At 34.2% G+C, this 15,327-nt stretch overlaps 1 protein-coding gene across 21 annotated transcripts in view; it reads left to right on the top strand.

The window, feature by feature from the left end:
• The window catches only part of STAU2 (staufen double-stranded RNA binding protein 2), a 344,484-nt gene that overhangs the window by 41,055 nt on the left and 288,102 nt on the right, over positions 1–15,327 (top strand). For all 21 annotated transcript variants that reach the window (XM_036886315.2, XM_036886314.2, XM_057497970.1 and 18 more), the window contains one exon: positions 9,114–9,273. In XM_036886315.2, the coding sequence (XP_036742210.1) occupies positions 9,114–9,273 (160 nt within the window). The remainder of the gene's footprint in view (positions 1–9,113; positions 9,274–15,327) is intronic.

The raw sequence follows: 15,327 nt of genomic DNA on the forward strand, positions 1-15,327 counted from the left end.
GTAACTAAACAATTTTTTAGCTTATTATGGTTTACAAATCTCAGATACAGTACTAAACAAAAACCTTAACAAACAATGAGCTAATGGATTTTTGATTTCCATTTTGTAAATTAAACTCAGGCACAGAAAAGTTAAGTGACTTGCTTACTCGGGCATAAGTGCCAGTGCCAATACTTGAATGTGTGTTTTTTGGCTCCCAGGTACAGTGCTCTTTCCATTAAATCATAACTACTAAAGTAAAAATGGAGACAGAGTAAATATAATAACTGCTACCTAGTGAGACATCTTTTCCAATGTGATGTTTAATTCTAAGAATTAATCATTTATATAAGTTTTATATACCAGTACTGTTATTATTTATGCATTCACATATAATGTTGTTCTTTTAAATGAAAAGCAATTTACATTTATATATGGCCTGTATTTATATGTATACATGTTACAAAGAAATCTGTAACTAATGATTTTATGTTTGCACTCTATTCATCTGTTTCAGTTGTACACACATTTCCTTGGCACATTTTAATCTTGGATATTAGAGATTATGATTGGATTATTTAATTATTTTCTAGCACCTTTTTCAAAGTAGGAAAATAAGGTGAAACTGAAATCCATCAGTTTTGTTCTCTGTTAGGCTTTTTTGAAGGATTTCTGGGCAGCAGTTTAATTTGTTCATAATACTTTTCTTGCAGAGCAGGGTTGTGGCCTTGATCTACCTGTGTGGTCATATATCCAGATTCTCTTTCTTACTCATTGATTCATACTTACGTCATCTTCTCTTTCTGCCCTTCATCATGTCGCTGTTTGCTTTTCTCAGAATGTTTCATGTGTTTTTCACATCTCTTTGTCTTTGTTGTAGTGTGTCTCTGCCTTGAAGGTCCTTTTGCCTTTATTCATTTTTGAACACTCAGCTCACCTATCACATCTTCCAGACCTCTTAGGAACTTCCCTGATCCCTCTGCTGGGTCTTCAGCGGGACCTGCCTTTCTCAGTGGTAGTCATTACTGTGCTTTAGTATGACGGTATATGTTGGTTATTACTGTTGTACTAAACTGAGCTTATCAAGGGTAATACGTCCCTCCATGGTAGTCATTCCCTAGCTCTGGGTGATTTCATCACAATTCTCAGGGCTCGCTTTCACTTCCTAGCACTTACCCTCCTTTTGATGTTATGATGATTTCACTGTCTGAATAGATGAGTGTTGTAGCTTGCTGACATTTTCTTGCACTTGTCCAGTTGTCTTGCTTCCATTTTCCTTTAGCCACTCATTCCTGTGGTCACATTCTTGGCCTTATTCCCATACAGCTGCAAGACCCTCCATAATTTTCATCTCAAGCATTCATCTCTCTCTCTCACCTCCTAGCTTTTCAGTTCATTTGCTTTAAGAGGTTGACCAGTAGTCCTTCCATGCCACAAATCCATTTGATTCTACCTTTTTACTATTTCTCACTTCCCTTAGTCCTCACATGGTTCCATATCTAGTTTAAATTTCATGTGCCTTGTTTGTGTCCTCCTCAGCTCTCTTGCCTTTCTTGGCTAGTACTTGTTTGGCAAAATCCCAACCTAAACCCAAACTCTGCCTTCCCTTATGAGTTATAGATGAGCTGCCTGTAGAGGCCAACTCTTTATTTCTGTGCTAGATTCCAAACCCTCTCACCTGTTCAAGGCCACTCCTTCAGCTTTCCCTTCTCCCCTCTCCTCTCCCTTTCTTCTGTGTCATCTATTTCCCCTTCTAGTGGAACAGAAGGTTTGTTGTGGTGGAAGTGGACCACTGTGGATAGCTTACAATTCCTATTCTAGACAGTCCCAGGATTCCCTTGGATTTTGAGGAGATTTGGAGACCCCCTTTACCAACCTGTGCCTATTGCTCTGGATGCTTTGGTTGTGGATCCACCCCCATTTAGCCAGTAGCTCATTTTTTAAAAGAGTGAGTACTAGAATAATTTGCATATTCTTGAAAGATAGATAGTATTTATGAGTCTAAGTAGTAGTTATAATTAATGCTAATATTAATTGGCTAGGTATTGATCCCATTTGTGGAAATTAAAGTCATTTTCAGTCATGTATGTCTGCCAATGGTTTTAAGAGAGGCATAAAATGTATTTTAATGAAATAAATGATTACCTCTGGCATAAAAATTTAAACCCAACTCATTAATTTTCTTGGGTCATTAACCAATTATTTGGCAGTTTTTACACACACACACATATATACATACACAGATATGTTAGTCTCTCTCCCTTTATATACATTATATACTTATAGTAGTGCTTCTCAGCTCAGGGGAGCTTTAAAAAATACTGATGCCTGGGTCTTACCCCACCCAGAAATTCTAATTTGATTGGTCTTGGATGAGGCCTGGACATGAAGACTTTTTGAAGTCTCAGATGACTCAAATGTGTTGTCTATCTTATGTGTACACGCTTTTCTCTTTCCTCCATTGAGTCTTAATAGAATCTGAATAACTTACAGCAACTTTTAACATGTGGCTATTAAATAAAAAATATTTAATATTTGCCTTATTCTTTTTTGTTTTTCTATTCATCTTTAAATTGAGCCTGAAGTAACTTATACCTTATATTAATGTTATTGTGACATTGCTATATCTCCTTTATTTTTTAATAAAGTTCTTTATTTTTTATGTGGATTGTTCTAATTTTCTCAAATCTCAAAAAAAGTATTATAATGTAGAGAATAAGGAAGAGAGCAATGAATAAAATAAAGTAAAATGGTATTTTTCCTTTTATTTCCCTATTTTGATAACTTGTCAGCATGCGCAATTAAGTGTTAAAGTTGTGCTGGTAGGGGCACTTGGAGAAGACCTAGTTGGGGTTATGTATCATTGAGGGGAGCAGTGTTCCCTAGTGGCCTTGAAGCCAAGTAGTCTTTTTGTTTTTTTGTATTCTTGCTAGATTTTTCAGGCTTTATCTTTGCCTACATTAATGAGCTTGTGTGGCCTTGAGCAACTAATTTAGGGTCTCAGTTTTCTCACCTGCAATATGAGAAATATAATACTTGTTCTAGTAATAGAATGACAATTTGTAAATTCTTGGCAATTACATTGATGATGGAGGTACTTAGATAATTATATCATTGCTTTTTAGTAGTATATAGGTCTTAAAACCCTAGGTAAAATACCTGTTAACTCATACTTTTGTGATAGGCACTGGAGCTTCCTACTTCGCCATCTTTGGTGATGTCTCTCTTTATATATTTTGTGTATAAGTCCCTTATTGATTAGATATATGCTTGGCAAATATTTTCTTCTAGGCTGTGGGTTATCTTTTCTTTTTGAAACAGTGTCTTTTGAAGGGTAGTAGTTAATTTTGGTGAATTCCAGTTTATCTACTAGCTCCCTTTAGATGATTCTTTTGGTATTGTATCTAAGAAATCTTTGCCTCATTAAAGGTTATAAGATTTTTCGCTTATTTTTTTTTCTATTTTATACTTTAGGTTTTACATTCAGGTGTTACATTTAGATCTAATTGCCATTTTGAGTTAATTTTTGTATGTTTGTGAGATACGAAACAGGATTTGGATGTGCAGTTGTTGAAGAGATTATCCTTTCTACACTGCATCACCTTTGCACCTTTGCCACAAGTCAGCTATGCATGTGTGTTTGTTTATTTCTGGACTCTTGTTCTGTTCTCCTGATCTATTTTCCTATCTTTATGCAAATGCTATGCTGTTTGATAGCTGTAGCTTTATAATTCTTGAAATCAGGTAGTATTAGTCCTGTAATATTCTTCTCCTTTTTCAGAATTTTTTTGGCTATTCTATAGCCTTTGCATTTTCATATGAATTTTACAGTCAGCTTCCATTCTATAAAACACCGTGCTGGGATTTTGAATAGAACTGCCATAAATCTATAGCTCAATTTGGGGAAAATTAGTATGTTGGAAAAATTGAATCTTTTAGTTCACAAAGTATCTCTCATTTATTTAGGTAGTCTTTAATTGCTCAAAAATACTTTGTAGTTTTTAGTGGACAGGTACTTTACATCTTTAGGTTAATCTCTAAGTATTTCATATTTTTCATGCTATTTTAAGTGGTATTGTTTTTAAATTTCAATTTCTTATTCATTGTTAGTGTATAAAAATACACTGATTTTTGTATATTGATCTAGTATTCCGTAGTCTTGGTAAACTCATCAGTTCTGGTGGCCATTTTTTTAGATTTTGTTGGGTGTTCCACATGGCATTTGTGAATAAAGACAATTTCAACTTTTGCTTTCTAATCTGAATATCTTATTTATTTCCCTTGCCTAATTGCATTGGCTAGAATTTGCAGGGCAATGTTGAAATAGAAGGTAAGAGCAGACATTTCTAACTTCTGATTTTATGGGCAATCATTCACTTTTCTCCTATTAATTGTGATGTTAGATGTAGCTTTTTTTGTAGATGACTTTTATCAGATTGAGAATATTCTTTTCTACGTATGGTTTGCTGAGAATTTTTAACATGAATAGATGTTGATTTTTGTCCTATGGCTCTTCTGTATTGAGATGGTCATACAGTTTTCTGCTTTTTGCCCTACATTATTCAACTTGTGTGGCCTTGATCTCTTGATACTATGAATTACATTGATTCTCAAATGTATAGTCAACCTTTGCATACATGGGATAAAATACTTGGTTATAATTTATTATTTCTATATTGATGGATTCCATTTGTTAATATTTTGTTAAGGATTTTAAAGTTTGTCTCTATGAGAAATACCTGGTCTATAGTTTTGTTTTATTTTTTTTTCCCAAGCAGTATCCTACTCTGGTTTTGTTATCAAGGTAATGCTTACTTTATAGAATAAGTTGGGGAGCGCTCCTCCTTCAACTTTTGGAGAGAGTTTGTATAAAATGGTATTATTCCTTAAATATTTAGTAGAATTTAACATTGAAATTGTCTAGGTCTGGAGTTTTCTTTGTGGAAAGATTATTTATACATATTTAATTTCTGTAACATATACAGGGCTATTCAGGTTACCTGTTTCTTTTTGAATGAGCTTTAGTAATTTGTTCTTTCAAGAAACTTAAGTTGTTGAGTTTATTGGCATACAGTTGTTCAAAAATGTTATCCTCTTTTTAATACTTTAAGAATCTGTGATGATGCCACTTCTCTAATTCCTGATTTGGTAAATTGTGTCTTCACTTTTTTTCATGATTAGTCTGGTTAGAGGTTTACCAATTTATTGATCTTTGTAAAGAACCAGCTTTTGGTTTTATTGATTTTTTTTTCTCTTTTGTTTTTCTATTCCATTAATGTTTGCTTTTATCTTTTTATCTGTTTAATTCTGATTTGATTTGCTCTTTTTCTAGTTTCTTAAGATTGAAGCTGAAGTTAACTCATTTGAGCCTTTTCTTCTTTTCTAGTATAGGCATTTAGTGTTAGAGATTTTTTCCTTAGTACTGTTTTAATGTTATCTTCTAAAAGGTAGGTAGTGTTTTCATTTTCATTCACTTTAAAAAACTTTCTAATTTCCCTTTTGATTTCTTCTTTTACCCATAGGTTATTTATAAATGTGTTGTTTAGTTTCCATATGGAGATTTTTTTATCCGAAGATCTTTCTGTTATTAGTTTCTAATTCCACTGTGGTCAGAGAACATACTTTTTATCAATTGAATCCTTTGAATTTATTGAGACTTGTTTTATGGTGCAGAGTGTTGTCTATCTTGGTAAATGTTTTATGAGAAATTGAGAACAAATATATCTGTTCTTTTTGAGCAGAGTGTTCTAAAAACTGGCAATCAGGTTAGGATGGTTTATAGTTTTGTTCAAATCTATATTCTTCATGATTGTCTGCTAGGTAGCTGTTGTGTCGATTTTTGAATCTCTGCCTTTAGTTGTGGGTTTTCTTTGTCTTTGCAGTTCTATTAATTTTTTGCCTCATGTATTTTGAAGCCATATTATTAGTTGCCTAAATGTTTAGAATTGTTATGTCTTCTTGATTTATTGGCCCCTTTATCCTCATGAAATGACCTTTGTTATTTATCACTATCTTTGCTTTGAAATCTACTGTTTGATATTAATATAGACATTCTGACTGTTCATTGATTTCTGTTAGCATATCTTTTTTCTACCCATCGCTTTTAAACTATGTGTTTTCATAGGTGAAGTGCATTACTTGTAAGTATAGCACATAGTTGGATTTTGCTTTTTTGTCCATCTTGACAATCTCTTACAAATGGGGCATTTATACCACTTTGTTTTAATTTTCACAACCATCTTATATATTCTGACTAGCCCCATTTCACTGAAGAAAACCAAGAGAAATAATAAGTAACTTCCCTAATGTTGCATAGTACATTATGGGGCTAGAACTTAAACTCATAAACAGTGTATTCCAAGATTACTGCTTGAAGTTAATTAAATTTTTATTGTAGTGGATCCTTTCTTTCCTCCAGTTTTATTGAGATATAATTGATATACAACATTGTGTTTGTTTTAGGTATATAGTCTAGCAGGATTCTTAAGAGAGGTTTTCAAAAAGAAAGAGGATTGATCAGATACATCTGTATTCTATAGAATGTATATGTTGATGGTGGTAAGAAGGATAGTTTGAATGGGGAGTCTTATGTTAAGGGAGTAATATTAGGTTGGTCTTGTAGTAGCTTGGTGGGTAGATACTAATATTCCTTACTAAGACATTAGTGAAGAATATAAAGAGAGGAGGCAGATCTGAAAAACATTTTGTGAAGTTGAATCAGTAGTTTGATAATTGGGTGTAGGAGAGAATGGAGAGAGAAATGGAAGAGACAGGAAGACCACCCAAAGGTATCTGGTTTGTTAAACTGGGAAAATGTGATATCCTGAAGTTTAGGAGGCAGGAAAGATTAGAGACAGGAGGTAAGTGAAGCACTCTCTCTGAGCATTAGAAGGGCCTTAGACTAGATTAAAAGGTTAGAGGTTTACCAAAAGAATGGGTTTGGTAAAAAAAATTTTTGTAGATGGTTAATTAGAGCAGGTAAGTGACTAGTAAGAGGTGACTGGAGATGTAGTTATGGAGTGGATTATGGTGGATTTGAATGCCAGCTTTGGTAAATTAAGTTTTATCTGTAGTTTGGGGATTAATTTATAGGAGCTAGTGGATGATGTATTTAAAAGAATATTTTAAGAAGAGTATGTGAATGGAAAATGGAAAACATATATTTAGTCGTTGACTAAAATGGTGATAATAGAAGTTGGGAAGAACAGTTTTGAGATGTTTGTTATTAGGAAGGCAAGGAAAGGTAAATAAAGATGCTATTGAGGTTTTTCACCTGAATTAATGGAAGAATAATGGAACATTCTGGATTGTGAACTGATTTGGAGAGGAATGGAGGAGAATGTTCTTTGGCAGAGTTATTTGTTAAATACTATAATTTGAAAAGCAAAAGAGGTAGTCATTGAAAAACTATTTTAAAATCAAGTAAATATAGTAAAGATATGTTTTAGATATATATTTTAAGCTGAATCAGAATAAAAGAAAAATGAATCACTTATAACAGATATGTATATATCTTGAATTTCAAATGATCATAAATATTGTCTGACTCTATTTTGAAAAATTGAAAAGCTATAGAAAAAAATGGAAAGAGTAGTACTGTGGATACTCATGTATATTTCAGATTTATTTATCTTCAGTTTATTTGCTACACTTATTTTATGTCTTGCTCCTTCTATTATAGCCATATACTTTTTCCTTGAATGATTGAAAATAAATTTCAACTGTCATGTTATTTCACCCTTAAATACTTGCACATCTACCTTGTAACCACATTCTTATCCATAAGCCATACTGTCATCATGCAAGAAATTTAATCTTGACTGAACATATTAGTTAAATTATAGTCCACAGTCAAATTTCCCTAGCTGTTCTCTAAATGTTCCTTAAACTCTTTTTTTCTTCTTAATACAGATTCAGTCAAGGATCATACATTATACTTTCTCATTCCTTTTCATGTCTTTTTAGAATCCTTTTAATCTAGAACAGCAACCCCCTGCATTTTTTTTCCCCTTTCATGACATTGACATTTTTGAACAGTTTAGGCCAGTTGTCTTATAAAAATATACCACTATCTAGATCTGTCTGATTATTTCCCTGTGGTTAGATCCAGGTTAAACATTTTTGGCCAAGAATACTACATAGCCTTACATTGGATCATATCAGGAGGCACATGATAACAGTTTGTATGATTATTGAAGATGCTAATTTGGTTAAGGTATTTTCTACCTGATCTCCTTCCTGCAAAGATAATTTCTTTATAGTTAATAAATATTTTTGGGTTAATACTTTGTATTCCTACAACATAGTAAGCTGTCTGTGAAGTAAAACAGTGGATTATGTGTGTATATTGTTTGTCCTAGCTTTTAAAGGTGAACAATAGGATTTTCTTGGGCTCATATGGAAATATGGTGTGAGTAGAATGTTAGGACATGCCAGGGGAAGGGTAGGTGTGAAATTAAGATGGCCAAGTAGAACCTTGTGCCCTGCTAGCATGGGAGCAATAGAAGGTTTTTAACCCAGAGGCTGTTGGAGTGATGGAATTGGATTTGAGTTTTAGCAGCAACCAGTTGGGAGATAATTACATCAAAGCTAAAGATGATAGACTGGATCCAGTGCAGCAGTGTCACCGGCAAGAGAGGAGAGAGATTTGAGAAATATTTGTGAAGTTAAAATTGACAGAATTTGGTGACTCTTTAAATGTCAGTTGTGGAGGACTGAGAATTCCTTGGTGACATAATATTTAATAGAATTGCCTTAGTTGTTGACTAAATTGTGCTAAATATAAAACTTAAGAAGACAGTACCTTTTGGATTCTCTTAGAGTTTCTTTTAATCTTTGCACCTATTCTTTTCTGAGGACTATTTGAATGACATTAACAGTATAATTCTATTTAGGGAAACAATTTCTTCTTGACTTATTCTACCCAAAATACACACTTATAAAGCTGCCATTAAGCCTTTGGAAAGGGCACAACAGAATTTGCAGTCTCTTAAAATTCTTTCATTAAATAGAATAACACTTTTCTTGCAAATGATCTATAAGGTCACCCGTAGCTCTAAAATTTTTATTCTATGGTGTATCTATTTTTTATTTCCTGAAAACGTTTTAACATTTTGTGTCTTTGTTTTTCCAAGATGTTCTCAGTGCAGCTGAGTCTTGGTGAGCAGACATGGGAGTCCGAAGGGAGCAGCATAAAGAAGGCCCAACAAGCTGTTGCTAACAAAGCTTTGACTGAGTCGACGCTCCCTAAACCAGTTCAGAAACCACCCAAAAGTAATGTTAATAACAACCCAGGTATGGACGGACTTGTCTCCATCTGTTGTGTTGCTGTGTTCTGCATGTGCTTGTTCTCTGCAGTTTCCTTCAGGGCCTGCCAGTTGCATAGTCAGCAGGTATTAACAGCACACAGGAAAAGAACAGCTGAAAAATACCTGCAGGTAAGAGCTTAAAGAAGGCAATTGTGATCATTGTCACAGATTTGCTTCAGTGGACACTCTAAAAGGTGCATGATTTACTTTTTAAATGTTGGCAAAAAAACATGTGGATATAGAACAGAAAATAAGACTGAGTTTCTAAAGCAAAGATAGAAATGATCAATTTCTCTATTTAAATATATAATACGTAATTTATAACTTAAAAGTTATTTTTTAGTTTAATAAAAAATCATAAAATCATCCCTAAGCACCTTATTATTATTTTGTTTGTTGTCATGGAAATGGTTGATAAAACTGTTTAAATTTAGAACATGCATATGTACTTTTTTAAGAAATACAAAGATTTCTTATACAAACAGTATATATGTGTGGAGTATACTGCTAAGTAAATGAGTGTTCTAATTTTAAATTGGTAAGAATAATTTAAAAAGTTGTTCTGGTTGCATACAGTACCAACAATATGGTATGTCCAGTTGTTTATTGGCCAGCAGCAAATTGATATTGGACATAGTAATGAATTGATCACAGTTAATAAAATTCCATAATTTTAGTATTATACCTACCTCCATTTACTCATTAATTTATTAATTTAGGTGGTTACCTTCTGACTAATACTGCTGTAGGTATTTTTGTGATGGAATAAAACAGACATTTTGCCTGCCAACTGTGACTCTGTAATCTATTAAATGATAGTCCATTCTTATGCTCAGAATCAGATTAGCTACTCTCTTTCTCATTGCAGATGTGCTCTGGGACTGCTCTTTCCAGAACTTCATGGCTTCCTATTACTAGTCCTTCTGTCTGTTTAGCTGATTACAGTTTTTATTAAATAAGTTTAAATAATTCAAAATTTTATTACAGTAAAGAAACCTATTCGCTTTGAGGCTATCTCCATTTTTTAATTTTTAAAAATGTCCTCAGCTGGTTGATAATTAGCACCTCTATTTATTAGGCACTTGCTTCTGTATATATAAGAGGAATAACACATTGTCCTTTCCTGTGAGGATTTTACAGTCATATAAATAAAACACCTAACTTGGTAAATATTATGTACCAAGTGACTAATAACAACCATCAGTATTATAGGTAATAATAACCATGGATTAAAGTAGTTGAGAAGAGATACAGGCCTTGAATGAAAGGAAGTAGCAGGTATAGAGGAAAGAATATTCTAGGCTGAGGGTATACTATGAGGAAGGGCATTGGAATAGTAATGAAAATGGGTTTGGTAAAAAAATTTTTGTAGATTAATTAGAGCAGGTAAGTGACTAGTAAGAGGTGACTGGAGATGTAGTTATGGAGTGGATTATGGTGGATTTGAATGCCAGCTTTGGGAGATTAAGTTTTATCTGTAGTTTGGGGATTAATTTATAGGAGCTATTGGATGATGTATTTAAAAGAATATTTTAAGAAGAGTACATGAATGGAAAATGGGAAACATTAAAAGCAAGATCAGTTAGGAAACCATTGTCATAGATTATGGGTGGGGAAAGAAGAAAGGAAACTCTTGTGCTTTGAACACTGTATGCTTCCTCCTCTGCAAGAGTGCTGGGACTGGCAGCTGGCACGGAAGGACAAATGTTACTGATCCGCTGGTTGAAGTCGTGCTAGTGGACAAGCTTTCTAGGGCATACAGTGTGAAGCAAGAGCAGTGTGCGCTGATCCCTAACCCAAGTCCACTTTAGAGGATTGCAATAGGGGGTAAACCAGTCAGAGAAAGGAAAAAGAGAGTCTGGAAAGGTCAGTGGAGATGAGGGTTTCCTCTGTTGAGTGTTGGAGTGAGCTGAGAGAATGAGTAGGTTTTTTTTTGGGGGGGGGTAAATTTTTAAAATAAAGTGTAATATTACATACTGGTAAGGGCACAAATTACAGTTGTACAGCATGGATGGGTTTTTGCACTGTGCATACTTAACCAATACCACAGGCTTTACCAGTGAGTGCCTCAGAAGCCTCCCTCATGCCCCCCTTCTACTGGTTAAACAACTCCAAAGAAAACCATTGTTCTGTTTTCTGTCTTGGATTTGTTGTCCCTGTTTGTTGGACTCAAACACCATACACTTTTGTGATAGCTTGGTTTTCTCTATGTTGTTTGTGAGATTATCCCTGTTGTGTTAAACAATATAGTATTTCATTGCTGTATACATTCCCCATTTAATAAATAGACCATAATTTACTTACTCATTGCACTATTGATGGATATTTAGGTTGTTTCCAGTTTTGGGCTATTATAAATAATACTGCTGTGAACCTTCTTGTATGTGTGCATTTGGAATTGTTGGGTGGTAGGTTATACATGTGTTCATGCAATTAGGAGATGAATTAAGGCCAGAAGTAGATGAATATACACAAAAGACAAGTGTCTTAGCTGCTGTTCTTGTATCACAACCTTCTATTCCTAGATTTGTTGGAAAAGTTAGAAAGCACTTCAGGCATCGATTAGAAACTATAAGGAAACTTGGCACTGTTGCAGCCAGATTGAATGGTGAATTTGCAGCAACAATTAAACGATGTCCTTGAGGAGAGAATTACCCTGCAAGTTCAACTTGGAGCAGCTTCACCCAGTCTGCCATATGTAATAGCCATTTGCTGTGAATGTACTGGTTTTTAAGTGGTTTGAGGTTACTCAATTTGGAGGCCCAAATGTTCAACTCACTTCTTAACTTCAGCCTTCAGTTTTATTACTCTGTTTTGCCCTATATGTTCACCATTGTATAGAAGTATATTTTATTTTTTACTCTCAACAATAAAAGGGCTAGAGTGACAAACAAACATATAATACATACAGATGGCGTAGTCCCCGCTACTTGGGAGGCTGACACAGGAGAATTACTTGAGCACAGGAGTTCTGGGCTGTGGTGTGCTGTGCTGATCAGGTGTCTGCACCGAGTACAGCATCAGTATAGTGACCTTCTGGGAGCAGGACTAAGGAGCAGTGAACCAGCCCAGGTCAGAAAAGCAAGATCCTGCCTCTTTTGCCCTTAGGGAATCATGTGTCTCATAAAGAAATAAATGAATAAATAAATATCTCCTTTTCCAAGTTCGTATTTCTAAAAATATATAATAAATACATAATGTATAACATCAAACAATAAATACCATTTTCCCCTCTGTCTAGCAGTGTGTGAGAGCTGTCCACACCCTTGTCAGTGTAGGGTATCTGCAGCTTTCAAAATTTTTAGCTATTCTTCTGGGGGTATAGTACTAGTTTATTGTGGTTTTAATTTGCATTTCCTTAATAACTAATGAAGGCGAAAACCTTTTTATATGCCCGTTGGCATATGGATCTCCTCTGTTGTAGATTGCTGGTTAAAGTATTTTTTCCCATTATAAAAAACTGCATTGTCTGTTTTTTAAGTTTTTCTACTTTTTATTGACTTGTAGGGTTTTTACATATTTCGAATGATATATTTTGTCAGATCTGTATGTTATAAGTATCTCTCCATACTCCTAATTGATGAACAGAAATTCTTCATTTTAATGAAGTCTAGGTTTTTAGTCTTTCCCCTTATTATTAGTCCTTTTTTGTGTACTATTTAAGACATCTTTTTCTCCTATAAAGTTATGAAAATAGCCTCTTGTTTTTAGAAGTTATATCACATTATCTTTTAAATCTACAGTCTGCCAGAAATCGAGGTTTATGTATGGTGTGAGATAGGGCTCAAGAATTTTCTTCTTCTAATACATAGACATTCAGTTAACTGCACCATTTGTTGGAAAGCCAGTCCATTCCTCTCTGAAGTGAAGAGGGGAGTTCACTCCTGAATCCATAGTACGTAGAGGGGTCTTAAATAGTAGTTATATCTCAGAGAAGAGTTAAATTCATTTATAGCCTGGCTATTTTGCCAGTTTAAGTAAGAACATGCCATTTTGCTTTCTCCCTACTTGTGTATTTTAAAACTTTTTTTGGAAATAATTTCATATTTATATAAAATTTGTAGAAAGAGCTCCCATGTGCCCTTCATTCATTCCAATTGTTAACATTTCTGAATCATTTGAGAGTCAATTGTGGACATTACCCCTGAGTGCTTCAATGTGTGTTTCCTAAGTACATGGACATTCTCCTGTCAGGAGGTTAACACTGATCTGCTGTACATGTAATCCACAGATGCCATTCAGATTTCATTGATTGTACCAGTAATGTGCTTAAGTAGGTCCAGGAACTAGTCAGGATCATTTACTTTTCTTTTCACTCCACTTCAATCTGGAACAGTTCCTCGGTCTTTCTTGTCCTTTATGACTATGACATTTTAAAGAGTACAGCCCCATCATTTGTAGAATGCCCCTCAATTGAGTGTGTATGGTGTTCCCTTGTCACTCATGCAATTTTTACATGAATATTGAAGTGACCTGGGTTTATCTCAGTGCTTCAAATCAGGAGATACCTGATAATTAATTTTTCCCATTAGTAATGACTTCTGTCTCATGGTGAACAGTATGTCTGCCATGCTTCTCTATCATCAAGTTAATTAATGTTTTATTACTGAATAGTAGTATTCTCTGAGGAGGTACTTTGAGACTATATGAACATTTTGTTCCTCCTCAAACTTTCTTCACCCACCAGATAAAGCATCTACTGATGATTCTTTTCTGAATCAGTTGTTACTCAGAAGATTGCCAGGGGGTGCTTGTCTGTTTGTGACTTAAAACACAGAAATTTATTCTCTCCCAAAGGGCAATTTTTTAATTTCAATGTTCTCTTTAGATTTATTAGTTGGCATTCTACCCAAGAGTTTTCTCTTCCTCCTCTTTTTCCTTTTTTTGTATTTGTTCATTTATTTGCATTACTCTAGAGTCTAGGATTCCTGTTTTACTTACAGGCTTTATAATCTGTCACTATTTATTGATTCTCAACTTCTTCCAGATTTGGCCTGTTGTATGGTTCTTCCAAGTAGACTCCTGTGTCTTTCTGTTACTTCCTCATCATTCTTTGAACACCTTTTACTTCCTGGCATAAGATCTTCCTAGGTCACCTTGTATTTTGCTTGCCCTGGCACCAGCCATTTCCATGGAGTCCTGGTTGATTAATTAATGAATTCATTCTTTCAGTGAATATTTACTGAGTGACCACTATGTTCCAGAACTATTTTAACTTCCTATAAAGCTGTATCCCCAAGTGTTAGCAATATGTTGCTCTTTGCAGACTAGTTGTGGCATTTTTCTTTGATTTGTCACAAGATAGGAATCCACAGTTGTTATGTACATTTGTATATCTAATTAATTAGCTTATTTATACTTACCACTGATAAATGTAGAAATTTCCCTCAATATATCTAAAGACCATTAAAAGCCAAGTATGTGTTTACAGTGTTAACTTTATGGCCATATGGTACATGAGGATTCCCATGTAATGATTATTTTTTTGCAACCTGGAAAACAGTGGTACTCAGCATTATCTGGAGGTATGTCATAGTTTGAAGTCATTCTTTAAATATTTTCTGTGAAAGCATTACTGTGTAACTGAAGCAGTTGTGTACATGTGGAGATGCCAGTCCAATTCTTCATGAAGCAGATGGGGAGGCACTGAAACCTTTTCAGCACATCTGTGCTCTACTGCTTCTCTTCTGGTCTCCTTCACAAAGCCCAGTGTCTAGTGTTTCTATGAAGAAAATAGACTGGAGCCTTACTTTTAAATGAGGAATTTATATGACTATAATTTATAAGAATATATACTGTTACCCAGCTTAAAATCTAGTTTTGATTTGGGTGGCAGAACATACTGTATTCTACTAGGGTATTAAAATCACCTCACTAGTGATTTTCAAACACATTAATTTCCTATTTATTGCTATACTTAAAGGATGAATTCTTTCAAGCTTTCTTCTTTTTTCCCATTTGAACTTTGTGATATTTGTGTCTGTACAATTATTGCAAAGTAGAATTCAAAATGACATAATTCTTAGAACTGATTAACATG

This window comes from Manis pentadactyla, chromosome 3, assembly GCF_030020395.1.
Source record: "Manis pentadactyla isolate mManPen7 chromosome 3, mManPen7.hap1, whole genome shotgun sequence".
In the NCBI taxonomy this organism is placed as follows: domain Eukaryota; kingdom Metazoa; phylum Chordata; class Mammalia; order Pholidota; family Manidae; genus Manis; species Manis pentadactyla.